The sequence below is a fragment of the Ailuropoda melanoleuca genome, chromosome 13 (assembly GCF_002007445.2).
Source record: "Ailuropoda melanoleuca isolate Jingjing chromosome 13, ASM200744v2, whole genome shotgun sequence".
Lineage (NCBI taxonomy): Eukaryota > Metazoa > Chordata > Mammalia > Carnivora > Ursidae > Ailuropoda > Ailuropoda melanoleuca.
The window spans coordinates 11,070,503-11,091,269 of NC_048230.1; the positions used below are offsets into that span (position 1 = coordinate 11,070,503).

At 51.9% G+C, this 20,767-nt stretch overlaps 3 protein-coding genes across 3 annotated transcripts; 2 read left to right on the plus strand and 1 right to left on the minus strand.

Annotated features, from left to right (window-relative positions):
• Positions 1–6: 6 nt before the first annotated feature.
• MYO19 (myosin XIX) lies at positions 7–9,099 on the plus strand. Its single transcript, XM_034640609.1, is given in 7 exon segments — positions 7–1,488; positions 3,077–3,249; positions 3,385–3,514; positions 4,816–4,901; positions 5,561–5,863; positions 6,798–6,922; positions 7,616–9,099. Coding segments are annotated over 7 exon segments (993 nt in total). The 5' UTR covers positions 7–1,343; the 3' UTR covers positions 7,647–9,099.
• Positions 7,460–13,501, minus strand: ZNHIT3 (zinc finger HIT-type containing 3). Its single transcript, XM_019803955.2, has 6 exons — positions 13,492–13,501; positions 12,347–12,545; positions 12,216–12,247; positions 10,411–10,497; positions 9,359–9,445; positions 7,460–7,998 (listed from the first exon to the last, which is right to left on the minus strand). Exons 1-6 carry the CDS (start codon positions 13,499–13,501, stop codon positions 7,817–7,819), a joined length of 597 nt encoding a protein of 198 aa, XP_019659514.1. The 3' UTR covers positions 7,460–7,816.
• LOC100480940 (proteasome assembly chaperone 4-like) lies at positions 13,365–14,203 on the plus strand. The gene has a single exon (XM_034639806.1). The coding sequence runs from the start codon at positions 13,827–13,829 to the stop codon at positions 14,196–14,198; it is 372 nt and encodes a 123-aa protein (XP_034495697.1). The 5' UTR covers positions 13,365–13,826; the 3' UTR covers positions 14,199–14,203.
• The last annotated feature ends 6,564 nt before the right edge of the window (positions 14,204–20,767 follow it).

Genomic DNA, 20,767 nt, shown 5'->3' on the forward strand with positions numbered 1-20,767 from the left:
TTTGGGGAAGGAAACAGCAAGCACAAAATTCCCAGCTTAGGAACTAAGATGCTAAAGTGATGGGGAGCATAAAGACCTGGGGGGAGAGGGGCTACACAGGCCCCACAAGGACCTGGCAGTTTGTCCAGAGGGCTGCGAAGCCACTGGACATTGTGAGGAGAGTGCTGTGCTCAGATCCATGTTCTGTGGCTGCTGTGTGGAGCCTGAACACGGGCAGGAGAGAAGGGAGATGCATGGGAAGGCTGTTGCTGGTGTACAGGCAAGATGGTGACCCAGATGAGGGGGACAGCCCTGAAAAATGGAGAGAAATGGGTGAAATTGGAGTATGGCTTGCGACAGAAACAGGACTGTGGGTTGGTTGACCATGGGGTGTGGGCAGTCAGCTTCCAGGTCACACAGGAAACTTCAGGCTTCCATATGAGGCTAATGGATGCATCAGGGGACAGTTCCCTGAGACAGGATGTCTGGGGAAGGCACAGGCTGGAAGTGGGATGGGAGGGGAGTCAGGAACGTGACCTCGTCAGGTTTGAGGCAGCTGTAAGACAGGTTGGGGCCCAGAGCTTTGGGAACTGGAGAGCGTGAGGATCTGTCCTCGGTGGGTTGTAGCATCATGAGCAAGGAAGAAATCACGGTGGGGAGAGAGGAGTGCTCTCAAGCCATTCCTTGGGGAACATTCACATTTAGAGAGACGGTAGGTAATGAGAAACCAGCAACGGCAACTTGGCAGGAATCCTGGGTGAAGGAGGAAGCCAGGCTCACGGGGGCCAAGGGGGCTAGAGAACCGCAGGGGGTCGGGGGTCAGCCGGGCACCTCCCAGAGGCCAGTCAGAGCACCAGCCACTGGATTTGGTGGCGTGGCGCTTGCTGATGGCTGCAACAAGAGCCTCATGGGAAGTGTTGGGGATGGAAGGCAGACTCGGGAGGGGGAGGTGGAGACAGATACGAGGTGGCACTAGCTGTCTCGGTGTCTCGGTGAAGGGGAGCAGAGAAATCGGGAGGAAGCAAGGGAAGCTGTGGGGTCAGAAGCCACACATGGGGCTGACCGCGTACGCAGCAGGAGCCATCCAACTGGGGAGAAGCCTGCAAGCCCCTCTGGAAGGAGGCAGGCTGCAAATCCCTACAAAAAGAGCAAGCACTTTGTTCGGGTAGACCAAGGCAGCAGGAAGCAGCAGACCCAGCTTAAAATGGGTTAAACTGGTTTCTTTGAGTGACCGTAGCAGCCCCTCCAGAACCACCACCTCATCCGTTGTTCAGTGGGCACCGTCAGGCAGCGCCTTTCTCTGCTGCTGCGTATATTAAATAGAGGAACTCCCGTTGGCCCCAAGCACTGTGCCAGGCTCACAGATGAAGTCACTTCTATTTCTTCCACCTCCCTCGGCTTCCAGGATCCCTCACCGGAACTTCATGGAACGATATGAATTACTGAGAAGGCTCCGTGCTCCCACGTCCTCTGGCCCCCACAGCCTACCTCCTGCTGAAGGGCGCTCAGGTGAGTGGGGCGCATTTGCTAGTCCTGTGTTCAACCACCGTTGACTGAGCACCTATCCTGGGCCATCTCAGGGCTGGGGCTGGGCATTCAGAGCAGAGTAGAACACAGCCCTGCCCTCACGGTTCTTGGTTCACTAGGGGAAACAGACTGAAAGGAGACAAACAGTGGGGAAAGTGGAAAGGCAGAGCTGGGAACAGAATGCCGTGGGTAATGCTGGGGAGGTGTGAACCAGGGAGAGCTTCCTGGAGGAAGTGGTGTCTGAAGATAGATGGTATTGGCCAGGGGAAGGGCATTCCACCTGACAGGTAATTGAACAGAGGGCTGCAGGCAGGAGACAACACCATGTGTGTGAGGAACTCCAGGCCATGTCACAGAAGCCAAGCGTTATTCTCTGGACAGCTGGAGGTACCTCAGAGGAGGAAGGGAGTGATGTCAGCCTTGTGCTTTCTGGAGACCACTGTGGGGCCCCCATGGCAGGCCAAGGGAGTGAGGCTATTACATTGGTCAGAGTCAAGCTAGAGATGTGGGCACAGTGGGCAATGTTGGGAAGAAACTGGTCAGACTGTGCCTGGCCAGTGTGGAAAGGAGGTTTGGGGAGCTGCTAAGCCCCACAGGGCTGACTTGGCTCCAGGTCCCTGGAGTCATCCAGTGGACTCGTCGCAAAGCCCTTGGCAAGCTCTAACCTCAAGGGAAAGGTCTGGCATGTGGCCCTGGTGTGGGTGCTGTCAGCATGTAGGGTAAGCCCCCCGCACAGGTGGAGGAAGAAGAGGCCAAGGACTGAGTGTGAGGCCCCTTCCCAGCAGGGCCCCAGCCCAGCAGCAGCGGCTCCCACACAGCCCTACCCTGGGGCCTGGCAGACCTGGGACAGTTCTGCTTTCCATCCTCTCTCAGGCACTATTTTGTCACTTGCCTTTCATTCTTTTCCCTCACCTCTTTCCTTCCCCTCTTCATGATCTGCTTTCCTGCTCTGTCTCGTGCCCAAAGCCCCCTTCGCCCCCGGTTGATTTTGCGGTTTCTCGTCTGCGGCATCTTCTTTGGCAGCCTCTGTCTCCAGAGAGGCACTGGGCAGCAAAAGGTGGTCAGAGCCCTCAGGTAAATGGTCTACAGGAGCCAGCCCTGCACGCTGCGGGAGGGCAGGCAGGGGCACCAGCTGGGCCTCCCTGGGACCGGGATTTGTTCTCCCTTTTCTCATACATGGCAGGGAGTTAAGGGGTCAGGGGCCATGGGAGCAGCCCAGCTGCCCTGTTTGGCCCTCCGCATGTTTGGGGCCTTGGAACAAATGCTAAGTAGCCTGGGTTTCCAGGTTGGGGTCCAGGTACCAAGTGCCCTTTGCCAGCTTGCCCACGGGACCCATGGGGATGGAGGCTGCAGGCCAGCCCAGGGGACAGCCACAAGTGGGGATTCCCGTATTCCTCAGAACAGCGAGGGCCTGAGGAAGACTAGAGGGGTCACCTCTGGCCTCCCCCATAAAAGGACGGAGAGGTGGTTAGAGGCAAGGACAGCAGCAGAGAAGCCTGTGGAGTTCTCAAGTCCACAGAAGTGTGTAGGTGACCAAGAACGGATAGGACCGCCTTCTCCCATCCCACAGAATGGTCTCCACGCACCGAGGCGACCACACTGCAACCTCTCCTCCAGGACATCCTCCACACTCTTTNCCTTCCAGCTCTGACTCAGGCAGCAGCCATACTTGGTGACCCAGCGGAGGCCACACCAGCCCCAGTTCACTGCGGCAGGACCAAGGTGTTCATGACTGACTCCATGGTAAGCTGGTTTGGGGATGAGGAGGGGAGTTCACCGAAGTCAGCCGCGTGCTCTCCGCAGCAGGACAGGGTCTGGGACCACTTCAGGGCAGTGGGAGGAGAGGCTGAGGACCTCAGTGGATACCCCTTCTCCCAGCTGGAGCTTCTGGAACACGGATGTGCCCAGGTGCTGGAGCAGTGTGCCCGCCGCATCCAGGGCAGCTGGAGGTGACACTGGCATCGCAAGCGGGAGAGGCAGAGGCGGGCGGCTGTGCTCATCCAGGCAGGTAGGAGGCGCATGGGCTCAGTGCCAGGCCAGCGCACAGGCCTGCGTGCAGACCCTGCGTGATCTGGGTTTCCTGCAGACCCCATATGCCAAGGCTGTGTCCCAGCCTCAAGACGTTGATGGCACGACCCTGTGGTGCACTCAGATTCGAATTCTGATCCACCTCACCCACAGTGTCTCCCCAGTTCAGTGGAAACCAGGACACACCACAAATAAGGGTGCTCTGTAGGCAGCAGACGCTAAAAATTTGCCTTTAATCCCCCTTTCCCAGACCTAGAGAGTGGTTTATATACCTTCCTTTGCCTCTATGACAGATCATTCCCTGTCGGGTCCAGGGCTTGCAGTGAGTTTGAGAAGGTAAAAACTGACAAGATTTGATTCATCAAAGGAAGAGATATAGGAACCCTGGTCACAGCAATGTTATTCTGAAAATACTAGAAACCACCCACACAGCTGACGGTGTTAGAGTCGTGGCTGTATTATGGACCATCTCTATGATGCAGCCAGGAAGTTTTTGAAGAATATTTTAAATTTAATGGAAAACCACTTTCCAATGTGATGTTAAAACCAGGATGCCAAACTGCACGGTGAGGGTGATGCCACCTTCCTCAGGTGTGTTTCTGTGTATACAGGCCTAAAAAAGTGTGTAAGGAAACTATAGAACTGTCTGCGATGGTGAGATAACAGGATTTGGATCTGTCTTTAAACTTTTTAGTTTTCTAGAATCCAAACATTAATATTGAATGGAATAGCCCCTTTTCTGAATGTGATTGTACCAAAAAGAACCAGAAAATGCTGAAATTGCAAGAGAAGGAAACAAAAATTGCCACACGATCAGTCCATAAAATGCTGAAATTGCAAGAGAAGGAAATGAAAATTGCCACATGATCAGTCCACCATCCAGCAGGGATCACCTTTACCAACACGTGGGTGCACAGTGGGGTCACCGTTTATGAATTCGTAAAGCCAGTAAGCAAATCCAACTGAGGATTTCCCAGAAAAGAGACCCCTCTTGTTCCCTGGGCACTGCCCGACGAGGCCGAGGAGGGAGGCGAGCCTGCGCCCCGCCGCGCTGCCACGCGAGCTCTGTCCCAGGCTGACGGTGTGAGGGGCGTCTTTCAGAGCCAGGTTCGCTTCCGTACGGACTTCGCTCCGTCCCTCACGGCAGCACAGGCCGGGCATTCACTGGAGAGGCGCCGGGTCCAAACGTCTTCAGCAGCTCAGGCGTGGCTGCGGGGCCAGGCTACACATAGTTCTAACGAACATTTCATTTACTTTCTCGTTTCTGGACAAACCACGCAGCCATCCGTTCCTGGTTAGCTCGGAGACATGTGCGGAGGCTGCACGCAGCTGCCACGGTCATCAAGCGCGCGTGGCGGAGGTGGAGAGTGAGTATCTGACTCCCGCGGGCGGGACGGCCCTGGTGGGGGAGCGCTGTCCCCGCACCGCACCCCGGATGGCCTCCTGCCCCTCCTGTGCGAGACACCACCTATCCCTCGGAGCGCCTGGGACACAGAAAGGGTGGCAGCAGCAGCTCTGGGCATATACTAAAAACCATGGAATCACACGTGGTGAATTTTATGGTGTCTCAGATCTCAAGGCTATTTTTATTTTTTTTTTATTTTTTAAAGATTTTATTTATTTATTCGACAGAGATAGAGACAGCCAATGAGAGAGGGAACACGAGCAGAGGGAGTGGGAGAGGAAGAGGCAGTCTCATAGCAGAGGAGCCTGATGCGGGGCTCGATCCCAGAACGCCAGGATCACGCCCTGAGCCGAAGGCAGACGCTTAACCGTTGTGCCACCCAGGCGCCCCTCAAGGCTATTTTTAAAGTAGCATACACGAGGCCTAAGCACAGGCGCCTTGGGTATAAGGAAGTTCAGCCACATGGCGCCCAGCTCCTTGAAGGCATCCAGCTGTTCAACAGCCCAGTGCCCTTCAGGTCACCTGGCTAAGCTGTTCTATTATAAAAGATAGTTTTGGTTTCCATTAAGAGCTAATGAACTGAAAGCTATAAAGTGGCTTTTTTTTTTTTTTTTTTTAAAGATTGGAATGGCCTTCCTTGCTTCAAGAGAACTGGATGGTATGGAAGAAAAACACTTGTCTCAAGTTCCCCTTCCCAAGGGCTCTTTCCTGCTGCCGCAGACACAGACCAGCCCGCTGGCGGCAATAATCCGCCTCTGGCCCCTGGGACTGGTCCTAGCCAACACGGCTGTGGGTGTCCGCGGCTTTCAGAGGAAGCTGGTGGTCTGGGCCTGCCTCCAGCTCCCCGTGGGGAGCCCCAGTAGCTACACGGCCCAGACGGCACAAGAACACGCTGGTGTCACATCCATCCGAGCGCTGCCTCAGGTAAGCTGTGTGGCGGGACAGCAGTCCTGCCCGCAACGGCTCTGGGCCCCTCACATATTGCAGAAGGCAGGAGTCAAAGCCCATGAGTCCGCAGCAGGAACAGGACTGAGGCTCGGACAAGAGCTGTCCCGACCCTGGTCCCAAAGCCGGAAGCCTGAGCTTCCCACCTGGCTGCAGGTTTAGGTGGTTTCCATCATTACAACTCGGAATTTTCCAGAGCCCTTTCACTTTTTAAAAACTGCCTCTGAGTGTTGTTCTGGCTTCTCCTCTGAATCTCCATTTAATTAGTCCCACTTTTTAAAAATTTGGGTTGTGATGACAGCTTATTCTGTCAAATGGTACTGAAGTTAGCATCCTGTTTTCCTCAAATGATTACTTGGTTTAGCTCCTGCTCCAGCTGCACAGATGACAAGCAGGTCAGTCGGTGGTCCAAGAGCTCTGTTTTTGTATTACGGGCAGCGGGAGGAAAGGGAGTCAGCCAGCACATGTAACAGGCTGATGCTCAGCCTGCCACACGGGTCCCGGCTAGGGTTGTGTGGCAGATCCAAAGGAAGGAGACAGTGAGTTTCCACACCAGAGGAGTTACGATAGGCTGTGATCTGGAGAAGATCTCCCATGACAACACCCAGGCCAGCCAGGGTATAAACAGAAGTGGGATTGTTTGCTCTTAAAACTGGAAGTCTTAAGACTGTGACAGGTAATATCTTATTAGGGGAGAGCTCCTTCATCCATCACACCGAATGGACGTGAAATGTTGTATTTTAATTTGCCACTGGTTTAGAATGAGCAAAAAGCATGAACCAGTCCTGCTCCCGCTTTGACTCTACCAGTGCTTGTCCACACCTCTCTGCGCTTCTAGCCTTGGCTCTAGGGGGCACCCGGAGGGCTCCCAGGACCTGGGGTTCAACATGTTTCTCTCTCTCTCCCCCTCTAGGGCTCGGTCAAGTTCCACTGCAGAAAGTCTCCACTGCCGTACGCGGACATCTGCCCTGAACCCTCACCCTACAGTGTTACTGGCTTTAATCAGATTCTACTGGAAAGACACAGCCTGGGCCACAGGTGATGTCTTCTCACCTTCTAGCCTCACCTGGCTGGGCAATCCTTTGGTGCCTTTGTGTCTACAAGGCCTGTTGCTGCCAGCTGCCTTGCCAAAGACAGACATTCAATCCACACAACGCTGCCGAACTACTCCCACAGCCAACTCCAAGCCCCTGTGACTAAGTGCTGGCTGCCACCGCCCCCGCACTAGCGGCCCCGGGGCTCCCATCGACACCTCAGGCCCTGACACGTGTCAGGGGTTGGTTAGCAAACCAGGGCTAAGAAACCTCAGGGCCACAGAGGACTCCCCTGAGGACTCCCCCATCTTACTACCTTCAGAGAGCCGACTCAGCAGTGCAGTCCCTCACTACAGTGGGGCACCCCCAATGCGCTGCAAACAGAACAGGCCAAGTCAGCTTCAAATTAGCCCCCAAATTTCAACTGGGATATTTGTATTCAGTTCCTTAAAAAGGAACAAAACCTTACTATTTAACATGTTGATTTATTTAATGTAATTTCAAGCAATTACGAACTAAGGGTAAACAATACAACTTATCATAGAATCACCATATCCTGATTTTATTTAGCAACGGTGAGCAAGTTTTCATTCAAATAGGGTATGAGACTTGACAAATCATGTGTGATGTCTACACTGTACCAAAATTAAAGTATTTAAACACCACCATCTGAATGTCAAATTCTCCCTCCATAAAGGGTTTGTCACCTCGAATATCCTCTTGCCTGAAACCCACGCCTACCGTGCTGTAGAGAAAGCCTTTGAGCGGCCCACCCTATGTCGGCCGGCCTGGAAGTCAGCACCCTTGCTGAGGGCCCCGCACTAGCCGTTCTCCTGTGGGGAGCGGGCAGGTCCCAGGAGTCAAGCACACGTTCCAGCGAGCAGCCCAAGAATCCATCTTAGGAATCCTCGTCCTGGGACGGCTCCACGATCCGCAAACAGCAGTCCGCAAACTCCACGAACAGGGGCTCCTGCATGCAGGTTCTCATGAGCTGCGCCTTGTCAGCGCCCTGATCGAGGCTGAGCATCAGCTGTCGGAGGTGTGGGTTGAGCAGCAGGCTCCTTAGTGCTGCAGACTCCCCTTACACACGAACAAGAAAGCCAGTGTGAGTTCAAGCGGGACCAGATGGAGGCAGCTGATAGCTACACGCGTCACATCGAGGGCGCTGCATCCCCTTCACCTGTAAACCCAAGAATGGAACCAGTGCTCCACGGAAACAAGGTGAGGTCGGTTAAATGCCATCAGAGTCCTGTTCTTGGCAGCTCTATAAATTAACTTTACACCATTTCAACTAGGAAAAAATAGCACAAATACAGAGAACAATTGTTCTCTGAAATTGCTGGCATGTTCTTCATAGGCCTGAAGGTTCTCCCTGGTGAGGACAGTGACACCAAATACTCTGAACGCTGCAGAAGCCAGTGCGTGGCCCTCGCACCGCAGCCCTGGTAGCAATGATCGGACACTGACATCTGTGTGGTGCCTTACAGCTGACCAAGCCCTTCACATCCGCCCTCGGTCTCACTGCCGTGGGCACAGGTGCGCAGCAGGGTGGGCCTGACGATGAGACAGAAACAAAACCTCCCATGTTTAGGAACTGCACTGGCCCGTTCACCGTGCGCGTCACAGAACTGCCCCAAGGCCCAACCACGCGGGCCTACAGAAACACCGGGCGTTAGAACACCTGTGTCCTTCTAAAACTCCAACTCTTGAGATTACTGTCTGCTTGAATGGCTAGACCATAAGCAGAGCACTGGGGAGGTGGGATAAGTGCAGGCCCCTGCCCTACAGACTGGTAATGGAGAGAGAAGTTACCATAAAATATGAGTGGTAGATTTCAAGGCCCCATGGGAAGGTGAAAAGTGCTTGCTTCTGAGAAAGACAAAAGGTCAAGAAAAGTTGAGCTGAGGAAGAGTAACCTGAACCAAGCCTTGAGGGAGGAGAATTGTGCCAACCCACAAAACCAGTAGGATGCCAGGGAAGCTGTAGGAAGGAGGGGAGGTGTGAAAGCCCTGAATGTTTACAGAGTCACGTGGCTGAAGGCCTCTGCATGCCACCAAGTACAGGGGACCCTTGAACAACACAGGTTTGCACTGCACAGGTCCGCTTATACATGGAGCTTTTCCCCATAAATACGGTGCTATAAGTGTATTTTCTCCTCATAATTTTCTTAACACTGTCTTTCATTGTAAAAATACAGCATATACCATATGTAACATACGAACGTGTGAATTGACCATGTTATCCGTAAGGTTTCCAGTCAATAGTAGGCTATTAGTTCTCGGGGAGTCAGAAGTTATACTTTCAACTGCAGGGTGGCTGGAGGGGAGCCCTACCCCTGCGTAGTTCACCTGTATTTAGTAACTTAAAAAAAAAAATCACATTCTATACATTGGATTAAATGTACCAGTGGTTGATAAAGAAGCAAGCACAGCACACTCACCTAAATTCTTTAAATTCTGCAAAGAAACTCTGTCCTCTTCCTCATCACTATTGAGAAAGTCAGCTACAGAGCCGTCGTCCTCATCATCTGAGGAATACAGAACACAACTAATTATGACTAGAAACAAAACCTAGGTGCCAGACTTGAACAACTACTCCAACAGATAAAACATCTGCGCACCAGTGACAGTAGCAGGGGTAAGCAGGTATTGATAAAAAAAAAATGACCTTTTCTGGCATTTGCGACTATACCAACATTCCTCTTTTGGGGGGAGGAGGGTGAAGCCAAGAATTGGGGAGTTCAACAAACACATCCTAGTGTGTTCACATGATTGTTCTATGTGTTTCTCTTTGGGCCAGGAGCCTGATTTTCCAATTCCTATCACCCCAGCTCCCCTCACTATGGCTCCAGCCCTGTTGGGGGCCACAATATTAGGTGCTCTGTAAATACCTGCTAACATCAATAACTTGTGCTTTCAACATGGCCAGAAATTTCTAACACTGCCTGAACCCAACAAGGAAGTTTCTCAAAGGGCAGAAGTAGGCTATCCCATGCTGGGAATGTTCAGTACCTCTTTGCTGGCACCAGGAGGGTGTCGGACCCAGGAGATACTAGAGTCTGTAGAGATGGACGGGATGCCCGCCCACTCCCACAATAAGCTGTGAGGAGCCCCCAGCAACAGGAAGGTGAGCTTGGCCAAAGGCAGCCTCCCACCCGAGCCTAGCTCAGGTAAGGGACCGTTCGAGCCAGGCCCAGGGATGGAGACCTGAAGCCAAGACTGGAGAAGGCTCCTGCCAGCAGGGTCCACCCCTTACCCCCCACATCACAGCCAGCTGCCTATTGCCCCCTTATTTCTTGTCCTTAACAACGCCCTCAGGCTGCTCTAAAATACACAACCAGTGCCCCACTCCCGGTGCTCTGGGCTAAGGAAGCCACTGCTCCTTAATGAAGCCATCGTTCCTGACTCTCTGTCCCAACCCACGTCTCCTCTTTCAGTTTCTTCTGTTTGAATCCCTTTCCAGGGTTGGTTTTTTTGAAGTCAACCAACTCGCCTTTGTTTCCTGCAGGCTTTATAGTTTTTGCCACAACAGCCGACCTTATTTTTTTCTCAGTAGGACGAGTTTCAGGGTTGCACTGCTCTGAAAGAGACACAAATCAGATGCACATCACTCCACTTTAGTGACGAGGCCGCACCTCCCCACCGAGCCAGCATCTAGGTGGGAAACATGGACATGGTAAGGGATACGGGTGGGGACGGAGATGGATGCAGAGAAAGTGAGGGATCCCATCAAAGGGCAGCACCCAGAAAACAAGTAACCCTGAGCCTGGCAGAGGCTGGAGGAAGCAGGCCTCATGCACCCTGAGGGCTGTCCCCATCCTCTTTACCCCGCCTAACCTCACAGGGCTCTCCCCAAAATTAAATGGCACGCACAATTAGCAAACTGTTTTCTCAGCAGTTTCAGATACCAAATTTGCATGTACCACGTGCCACTGGGATGACACAGATGAAAGTCACCAGGTCCGCCTCAAGGGGTTGAGCCTTAGGATGGCAGCTAGAACTCTGGATAAGAAGAGTCTGATAAATGTCACCTGAGAGGACTGGGAGACAAAGGGGAGGCGCTGCCAGGTGGAAAGAGCATCACCAGCAGAGGGAAAGGTCTACAGCTGGACCAGACCCCTGGAAGAATAGGGTCACACGCAAGGACACAGGGATGCACAACCAGCAGCTGATAGGGCAGGCCTGGCAGGTGGCTGGGGCACAAGTGGAGGAAGCAGGAGAAGAATGCCACATGGGAGGGTGGCCTTTCTTCCCAAGACAGTGTCTCTCATCAAAGGCACTGTGATGTTCAGGGTGGAAAGGTCTTTAATGGTGTGAGATGGTCTCACACTCCACAGGATGTTCATCTGCATCCATACCATTTGCCAGAAGTGCCCCCGACCCTCAGCTGTCACAACAGAAACGTTGTCACAATGTGTCTCCCTAGGGAGAGCAATACCTAGGCTAGAACCACTACCTCCCTTTGCTAGAGAGGCTAGAGTTTTCAACAACGGAGTGAATTCCTCAAATACGCATTTCAGGAGAAACCCTGGCAGCAGCAGGGCCACACACTGAAGAGCTCCAGATTACCCCGGATTGCCCTAGGGGTTCTCAGAAGGGCCACCCAGGGCTGCACAGCCGGAGCAAAGCTAAGAAACCCGGTTCCCCAACCCTATTCCCAGCAAAGCAGTTCTACTTCTTTCCAGTCTATCTTGAACTCAAAAGTTTCCTTTGAAAATGCCCCAGAGATAGGGTAAAGAACAAAAACAGCAGGGGGAGCGATGCAGCTTGAAACATACTTCTAAGTCAGAGATGGAGGGGATCACACTAGGCGCAAAAAAAAACCCAACAAGGAACTTGAACCAAAGAGTGAACCCAACATGAGGTCGTGGGAAAGGGTCCCTAAGGACGAAGAGGCTCCGGGTTGGAGTTAAAATGTAGACTTAACAGCACTAATCGCTCCTTAAGGTAAACAGATCTACCTTGTTGTTTCTAACCAGGGATTGAAAGGAAAGAAAATGTTCTTGTTCACAACAGCCGGCGCAGCTTCTGAGTCAGAATACCAAGATGAAGAAACTAAGGCTGACTTTGATGGCCAAAGCATTCGCCTATTTTTAAAGAGAAAAAAAGGGGGGAGGGGGTATGGTCTGTAGGAGTAAAGGCAGAGCCAAGTTTTGACTGTTCAAAATCCGGGGAGGGATTCACAGGCTGGGGCTCCGACAGGATCTGGCGAGGCGAGGCCGGGAGGGAGCGCGGCGGGACTTGGGGGAAGCTCGCACGAGGGGAGGGGCGGGTCAGGGGGAGACGCCGGGGCCTTACCTTTGTGCTTCCGGAAGCAGGCCACGGAGCAGCTGTAACAACAGAAGCCAGGGCCCGCGTCAGCCCGGAAGGTCCGGCCGACCCTCCCGCGGCCCCCGCCCGGCCCCCTTCTCCACGACCCCCGCGCTCACTAAGGCACGCGGCAGGCGGGGCAGCGGTATTTGGGTTTCTCCAAGCAAATCACGCAGACGACGGCACTGCAACTGAGCGACGCCACAGCCCCTCCACAGCCTCGTTCCCTCCGGACGCGCCAGTGTCTGACCCAGGGTCCCACATGCACGCCCTTTATTCCCGTTTCCTTAACCGGGACCAATCGGCGCGAAGCACTCACTGGCAGTCAAAAGCAATGGATCGATTCTGGTCATTGCTCCAGTCCTGATAAGTAGAAAGTCGATACACTCGATGCGCATCCAGAAGCTGCTTTGGATTAATTCTCGCTGTCGTCCCGTGGGCGAGTGGCAGGCAGAAGGGGGAGGGAGAGGGAGAAGCAGGCTCCCCAGTGACCAAGGGGCCCGATGCGGGCTCCATCCTGATGTGGGGCTCGATCCCATAATGCCGGGATCATGCCCTGAGCCGAAGGCAGACGCCCAACCGCTGAGCCACCCAGGCGCCCCTGACTTGGACTTTCTGAATCTTGCAAGGGCACTGGGTTCTCCCCCTCGACATTCCACTTGTTTATATCTAGCAGATGAGAAGTCCAGACCCTGGCCAAACCAAAATCGGTTAGATTGAGTAACACACACGTGCTCTTCCCTGTGTAAGCCTTTTTTCTCTCAGGAAAGAAAGCTGAGGCTTGAGCAGAGAAATGTTTACTGAGCTCCAAGTGACAGCACTGCACTGCCCAGATGCTGGGCCGGGGACACCTAGGCAGTAGCGGGCACACTCTCTGCCCTCTAGGAGCTCAAAGCTTAGAGTGAAAGCAGGAGGGAGAGGGGGGAGAGAGGAGACTCTGTCTCAGGGTCCCGCCGGTGCTGGCCTGCACTTACACGGCCCTGAGAGTGAGTGCCTCTTCAAATCTTGCACCCGAGGCTCCTCACTTGACTCACCCTAGTCCCAGCCCTGGGTGGGATAGCTTGATCAGGGAGCAGATGAGTGAGCTCTGGCCCAAAGGAGGAGATCCTGGCCTAATGAGTCTGGATAGATGAACCATGGTGGGACTTCAGTGGCACCTCAGGCTTTAGGAATAGTCATGTTTGATTAGCAGCCTGTGCCTCCTTGAAGCCCTAAGCACTGCCTAGCCTAACCAGGGCTCCCACCCCACAAGCGCAGTGCCCACCTAGGGCCATAAGTCATTCTCACTCCCAAGTCCCTCCTCTCTTGTGTTGAGCCCATCAGCCCTCAGGATCCCACTTCTATAAGCGCTCCACATGATTGTCATTGTTTTTGTGGATAAATCTGCTAGGACCAAGGCAATTGTTCGAGTCTTGGCTCAAACCCCTCCCTGGTTATGTGACTTCTACCCTTTCTGAGGTCTCTCACCTATTAGTGTGGATGTGCAGGCCTGCTCTCCTGAGCTATTGAGAAGCAGAGAAAAGACCATGTGCAAAAATGTATGTAATTTGAGAGGAGCCAGAGTCTTGATGCTTGTGGGCCAGGGGCCCGCTGGATGGCATGGAGGGGCTGCAGGCCGCCGCGGGCAGGGATGTCTTTCTACACAACTTCCTCAGGAGGCTGGGGGAGCAGCTTGTCCACTTCCATGTCATGCAGCTGATGGACTTGCTCTTCCTGTGGGTGGGGGCCATGCCACACCTGCACAAAATCGCAGTGGCCATGTGCAACTGCTACGATTCCATCCCGGTGTCTACTTCCCTCCTCGGAGACACTTCTGACACAATCTCCGCTGGCCTTGCCTGGCGCTTAGCCAGGAAGACGGACAAACAGGTATTTGTCAGCTATAACCTTCAAAACACAGACAGTAACTTCCCATTACTGGTAGAAAACAGGATCAAGGAAGAAATGGAGGCTTTTCTGGAAAAGTTCTAGCAGAATGGCAGAAGTGAGGACTTATGTAGAATATACATAAATCAATGGATTGAATTTAAAAAAAAAAAAGTTTGTAATTTGAAGCACTACAGGGGGTTATTTGATACCCAGAGTCTGTAACTCCTGGAGCTCAGGTCCCAACCCTATGAGTGCAGGTGTCAGGCCCCAAGTCCCTCAAGGCTGGGGTCCCAAATCACAGGCCCCTCAAAAAGGGTTCTGCCGTCAGCCTCTATGGACCACACTCCGTGGGTGTAAGCCACCATCCATCCCTGCTTTTGCTTTGCCAAACTGTCCCGAGGAAGCTGTCCAGTCTTTAGTGCTGAAGTGGCATGTATCCCAACCTGCCCCTGGGTAAACAAGGACCGGCCTGAAATCTAAGACGTGGCCACATTGACCCAATAATCAGCAGCATTCCCTGTATTCTCCGACAGTTGTGACGGTTGTGGGCTCAACCCCACCTCATCTGCATCCAAACCATGCTGATTACTCTACCTTTAAGGGTCCAGAGATGGTGACATCAGTGAGAAGAAGTTTCTGGAATTCCTCCCACGCACATTCCACACAGTAAAAACAGCCTTTCCTCTACTCTGGGAGACACCCAGCAGCCCGAAACAGCTGCACCCCTCCTGCTCCAATGTCCAAGAAAGGAGGTGGCTCAGCAGTGGTGATGAGGTTGGGAAACATCAAAAGGCCAAGTAAGCCAGTATGGATCTTCTTGGCAGTGGCGAGTTCAGAGAAAAACGACAGGTATGACTCCAGACCCAGCAACGGCATGTCCACACTGATGTAGCCACCCTTAGCAGCACCCTGGTTCTCCTTGGAGACACCCCTCCCCCCCCGCCAAAGCCATCCTAGCAGCTGTCTAAGGCTGCGTCGTGCCTCCCTGAGCCGGACCTGGAGAGACATGAGGCAATAATCAAGGCAGAATGGTTTTCAGAGCTCCGCCACCGGGCAGGCGCTGTCCAGCGCCTTCTGGGGACCAAGCCCAAAGCCTGGCGCAGCTTGTGGGCGTCCAGGCCCACCGCCCAGCACCGCCAGAGGGCGCTCCAGGTCCAGATTGGCCTGGTGTAGCCGAGCTCAAGCTGGATACGAGTAAACCCCACCCCACTCCGTGTCAGAGCCAAGGCCGTCTCACTGAGCAGGGGAGGATAAATCCAGGCATTGGCCCGTACCTCGGACATCGCTAAGTGGCAGGAAAGAGCATGGAGGGCGCGGTGCTGAAGCTGGCGACAGGATGGGCAGGAGTGTGTCCTCCATGAAAGCAAGACCCATATCAGCAGAGGGCTCCAACTGCAACTGGCAGTCCAGGGCCAACTCCCCGATGCTTATCACCCAGCGCTTCCTGGCATTCCCAAGGGGTGGGGATCCAGCAGCAAGCTGGCCACCCACATTAGCAGATGAAAAGTTTAACAGTACTTCGGGAGTATGGGGTTACTAACTAGGGCCTCAGCCACTTCCCTACATCTTCCTCGGTGCCATGATGGGGTGGGCTGAGGGATCTGATCACCCAACCTGAGCTACATGTTCCGGTTATCAGAGGCGGGAGGTTCATAAGGTTGGGCTCTCTACGGCCTTCAAATCTCAGCTTGCTTTTTTTTTTTTTTAAGATTTTATTTATTTAATTGACAAAGAAAGAGCACAAGCAGCAGGAGCGGCAGGCAGAGGGAGAGGGAGAAGTAGGCTCCCTGCTGAGCAAGGAGCCCGATGGGGGGCTTGATCCCAGGACCCTGGGATCATAACCCTACTAGAAGGCAGATGCCTAACCGACTGAGCCACCCAGGTGCCCCTCAAATCTCAGCTTCTTGCTACAGCCCTAACACTTCTATCTCTCCTCTGGTATCTAGGTAGTTCAGATGTTAAAGTGAGTGGGGTTGCTGGCGGGTATCAAATTAAGGAGGCCTGAGGTTCAGGTGGAGTGGAGTAATCGGTTTCCAACTCTGTTATTTTATAGCAGTGAAGTGATATTCTTTCCCAAATTCTAGACAGTAACAGTCTCACTTACAATTAGACTTCAAGGAGAACTTCCAAACCGCAAAAGGGATAAAGAATAATTGCATTGTTCCCAGTCCCAGAACTGTTGGGAAGGCACAGACAAAAGAAGTCACCATTGTTTCATGAACACACTCACCCTACCACCCAAACCCAACGCTTTTCTTTTTTCACACCCTCTCCCACTTGCAAATCCACATAGATCCCACCTTATATTCCCTAGGACAAACAGAGATCAAAGGAATCAGGACTTCCCAGTCAGATTCTCCAAGAAGGCTCTCAGGGTCCCATGTGGGACAGGGAGTCTGTCTGGGGCTCTGCACAAACATCTTAGCCATGTGGTGGAGATGCATAGGAACTCTGCTCAGTGAGGAGCAGGTAGGAGGAACTGAGACCCCAAATTGCCTTCCCTCTCTCTTAAAACTAAGGAAAAAATAAAGACTCCAGACAAACCAAAACCATGAAAATTCTTCACTAGCCGATATGCACCAGAAAGTTACTCAGGCCAAAGGTGAATAATACCAGATAGAAATGATACCACCACACACCACGTAGAATGACTAAAATTAAAAAGACTGCCAATACCAAGTGCTGACGAGCAAAGAAACCACCCAAATTCATACGCTGAAATCCTACCACTCAGTGTGATGGTATTGGGAGGTAGGGCTTTGGGAGGCAATAAGGTCATGAGGATGCAGCCCTCATGAACAGGACTGGGCTTTGTAAAAGAGACCCCAGACAGAGAGCTCTCTTGCCCACCTTCCACACAGTGGCAAGATGGCGGCCTGTGACACAGGAAGCAGGTTCTCACCAGACACTATATCCCTCTTGCGCCTTGATGGCAGACTTCCCAGCCTCCAGAACGGTGAGAAATAAATAAACATTGGTTGTTTAAGCCACCCAGTCTCTGGTATTTTTGTGACAGCAGCCCAAGTGGACTAAGACAGAATTGGTTCAAAGAAGCTGGCTGGCTCAGTCAGTTAAGCATCTGCCTTCGGCTCAGTTCATGATCCCAGAGTCCTAGGATCGAGCCCTGCATCATGCTCCCTGCTCGGTGGGGAGCCTGCTTCTCCCTTTCCCTCTGCCCGCTTGTGCTCTCTCTCTCTCAAATAAATAAATAAATACACTCTTTAAAAAAATATATAGAATGGAGTAGGGACACCAGCAGGGAGAGCTCTCAGGCCCTATCACTCACCATCAATTGCAGACCTAACAGGGAGAGATGGACCTTGCGTATGGACGCTATCTCAGCTTTTTGCGGTATCAGCTGAACAGACTTTTTTCTCAACAGGCGAAGGAGATTTAGGGTTGCACTGCTCTGAAAGAAATACAAATGTCAGGCACATATTACCTCCACGTTAGTGACAAGGCTGTGCTTCTCCACCATGCCAGCGTCAAGGCGAGAAGCACATGTATGGGGTAACGGATTTGGAAGAATATCAAAGATTAAAATCAGGACCACTGTAAGGGAAAGAGACTGGCAAAGGCCAAAGAAGGCAGAGCCTTCTTTCCCCCAAAGGGAAAAATAGGAAAAGAAGGAGTAACAGGTCCCAAGAAAGTCCAAAATTTAATAGGGCAAACATTAAACTTTAAGACTTAAGAATATACCCTTTGGCTGATGCTCTGCCCGAGGCTCTCTGTGGGGGACAGGAGGACATCCTGAGGCACTGGCTGGGAGCATCCTGGCCCCCCTGAACTAGGGAGGCAGTCCCACCCTTTGAAAACTGTTCCGTCTACGGGCCGTGTACTCTGGGCCCGTGGAGGGTATGGCAGCCTGCTGATCTCTGAATCGCATTTGGGCCCATCCTCCCATTGTCCCATCGTATTTTGAAGAAGAGTGCCTGGTTTCTGTTAATCTCCTGCTCCGATGGCTACTTGGTCAACCCACTACTGTGTCATTTTTTGCAGTATGTGTAGGCTGAGAATCTTTAAGTTCAGTTCTTTTTTGCTTGGCAATTCTACCTTTAAGTCATTTCTTTCTCTTTTTTTATTACTTTTTTATTTATTTATTTATTTTTTTTTAAAGATTTTACTTTATTTATTCGACAGAGATAGAGACAGCCAGCGAGAGAGGGAACACAAGCAGGGGGATTGGGAGAGGAAGAAGCAGGCTCATAGTGGAAGAGCCTGATGTGGGGCTCGATCCCATAATGGCAGGATCACGCCCTGAGCAGAAGGCAGACGCTTAACCGCTGTGCCACCCAGGCGACCCTACTTTTTTATTTTTTAAAAGAGTTTATTTATTTATTTAGAGAGAGCACAAGCAAGGGAAGCAGCAGAGGGAGAGGGAGAAGCAGACTCCCCACTGAGCAGGGAGCCTGATGTGGGACTCGATCCCAGGACCCTGGGATCATGACCCGAGCCGAAGGCAGACACTTAACCAACTGAGCCACCCAGGTGCCCCTCATCACTCCATTCTAAACAAGGTTTCCTTTTATTGATTTTCACGTTTTCCCCTTTTGATCAAGATCTTTCTTTGAAAGCATCACTGATCGAGAGTAAGGTTCTCCATACTTAGTGGTTTGTCCCTCAGTACCAGGAAGGACCTCTCCTGGTCGTCATGTCCTACATCAGAGGGAAAGTGTCCAGCCACTAAAGGCCACATTTGAGTAACAGGGAAGATCAGGAGGGAGAACTCTCAGGTACTTCCCATCTAAACTCCGTATCTTCTCAAGGTCGGCAGTGTCAGAGGTCATCTTGAAGCGCTGAGCCAGCATCCCCTTATTGGGTACGTTGTTGGTTTTTTTTACAGTGTGACAGGCAACAAAATACAAAACTTAAAACAATTTTGCATAATTGAAGAAGTAACATAACAGTTCCAAATTGTATCAGGGTTCTGTGCCAGGACTCTCAGGCTGGAAGCAACGCATGGACACATTCACTGGCACTTATTCAGACTGAGGGGGGCAGGTCCGTCCTGGGAGAGCAGACCTGGCGCCCCATATGCCTCCTGCAGTCTCTGCCTAAAGCAGCCCCGACGGCAGTGACCAGTGAATGTGCTGAACTGAAAGAATTAACCAGGTCGCTTGGGAAGATTTGGGGCAGGTATAAACATGGAGGGACAGCTAAGGAACTTTTTGCAAAACAGCAAAACTTCAAGGACGTTTTAAAACACTATTTTTTTAAAAATATTTTATTTATTTATTTGACAGAGAGAGACAGCCAGCGAGAGAGGGAACACAAGCAGGGGGAGTGGGAGAGGAAGAAGCAGGCTTCCAGCAGAGGAGCCTGATGCGGAACTCGATCCCAGAACGCCAGGATCACGCCCTGAGCCGAAGGCAGACGCTTAACGACTGTGCCACCCAGGCGCCCCTTAAAACACTATTGTTATCTCAAAATAACTGTTTAGAACCAAACATGTTTTCAATAAAACAGTCTGTAAAGATGTAAATTCAGAAACCATGAATTTGAATAAGAATCCAGAGTGAGATAATAGTTCAGATGAAAGAAGATGTTCGTGAATTCGGAACTTTCTAACCCTTCAGAAAAAGCAAGTGAAAAATTCCTTTGTCACAGGATCATGACGAGACTGTGTCCAAAAGGCCATGGTCACAGAAGAGGGTGCCCTGTTTCGTAGAAGTTTGGGAAACGTGGATGAGGGCATTTTCTTGCCACAGAAGAGAAAGAAGCAGCAACGGTGAGAAACAGGTACACGGGCCTAGTCTGGACATCGTGGCAAGGCTGTGTCGTCGGCTTCGATTCCTGGAAATCTTCACTGTCAGGTCCTCAGATGGCGTGCAGGTCCAGTCCACGTTTGGTGCTTTTTTTAGGCGTGTCATGTGAATCCAGGAGTCTGTTCCCTGGACTTCGATGGCACAAAAGTTGGTAAGCAGTTCCTGAAAAGGGCCCTTCCAGCGAGGTGGGAGAGTCTTTCTGGAGGTGGCTTTTCTTTTCTTTTAATTTTTTTAAACAGAATTTTTTTTTAAGTAATTCCTATACCCAACGTGGGGCTCAAACTCACAACCCCGATATCAAGAGTTGCATGCTCTCCCGACTGCGCCAACCAGGCGGCCCAAAGCATGGTTATTTTCAATAGAAGCAGTTAAGACTTTACAATGTTGAAATATATCTCCTTGATCAACAGTGGGTCAAAGGAGGCAGGGGTCAAGTGTACGGGACATCCTGTTCCAAGCAGTAGATCTGAGATTTAGAAGGACCAATGGCAAGGCTTTTGGCCAAGGTATTTGGAGGGGCTTTACAAATTTTGCCAGTTGAGTCTTAGCAGTGCCTTTAGCGTGTTCAAATAACTGTGAGGATTGAGGATGGTATGCACAGTGGAAATGTAGGGGCACCCGGCTGGCTCAGTCAGGAGAGCATGTGACTCTTGATCTCAGGGTCATGAGTTCAAGCCCCATCCTGGACAAGGAGCCTACTTAAAACAAAACTAAACAAAAATATGTTGTAAAAGTGGCCAAGTAGCACCGACTTGTCAAGGCACCTGACCGATAAAATAGGTTCCCTAATCACCATGAAGTCTGAGAGGGGTTCCCCAGACAGGGCTAATCTTTCCCAAAAGAAGAAGCGTTGACCTGTCTATAAAAGGATGCTTTGGCCCAGTGAGAACACATACAAACCATGAC

What these genes read in the sequence shown, in the direction of transcription:
- ZNHIT3 (XM_019803955.2), bottom strand. An exon ending in CCCGCCTGCCGCGTGCCTTA is followed by an intron (nt 12,248 to 12,346) that starts GTGAGCGCGGGG and finishes CTGTTGTTACAG; the next exon opens with CTGCTCCGTGGCCTGCTTCC. An exon ending in GCAGAATTTAAAGAATTTAG is followed by an intron (nt 7,999 to 9,358) that starts GTGAGTGTGCTG and finishes TTCGTGTGTAAG; the next exon opens with GGGAGTCTGCAGCACTAAGG.
- LOC100480940 (XM_034639806.1), top strand. Translation starts at nt 13,827, where the DNA reads ATGGAGGGGCTGCAGGCCGCCGCGGGCAGGGATGTCTTTCTACACAAC.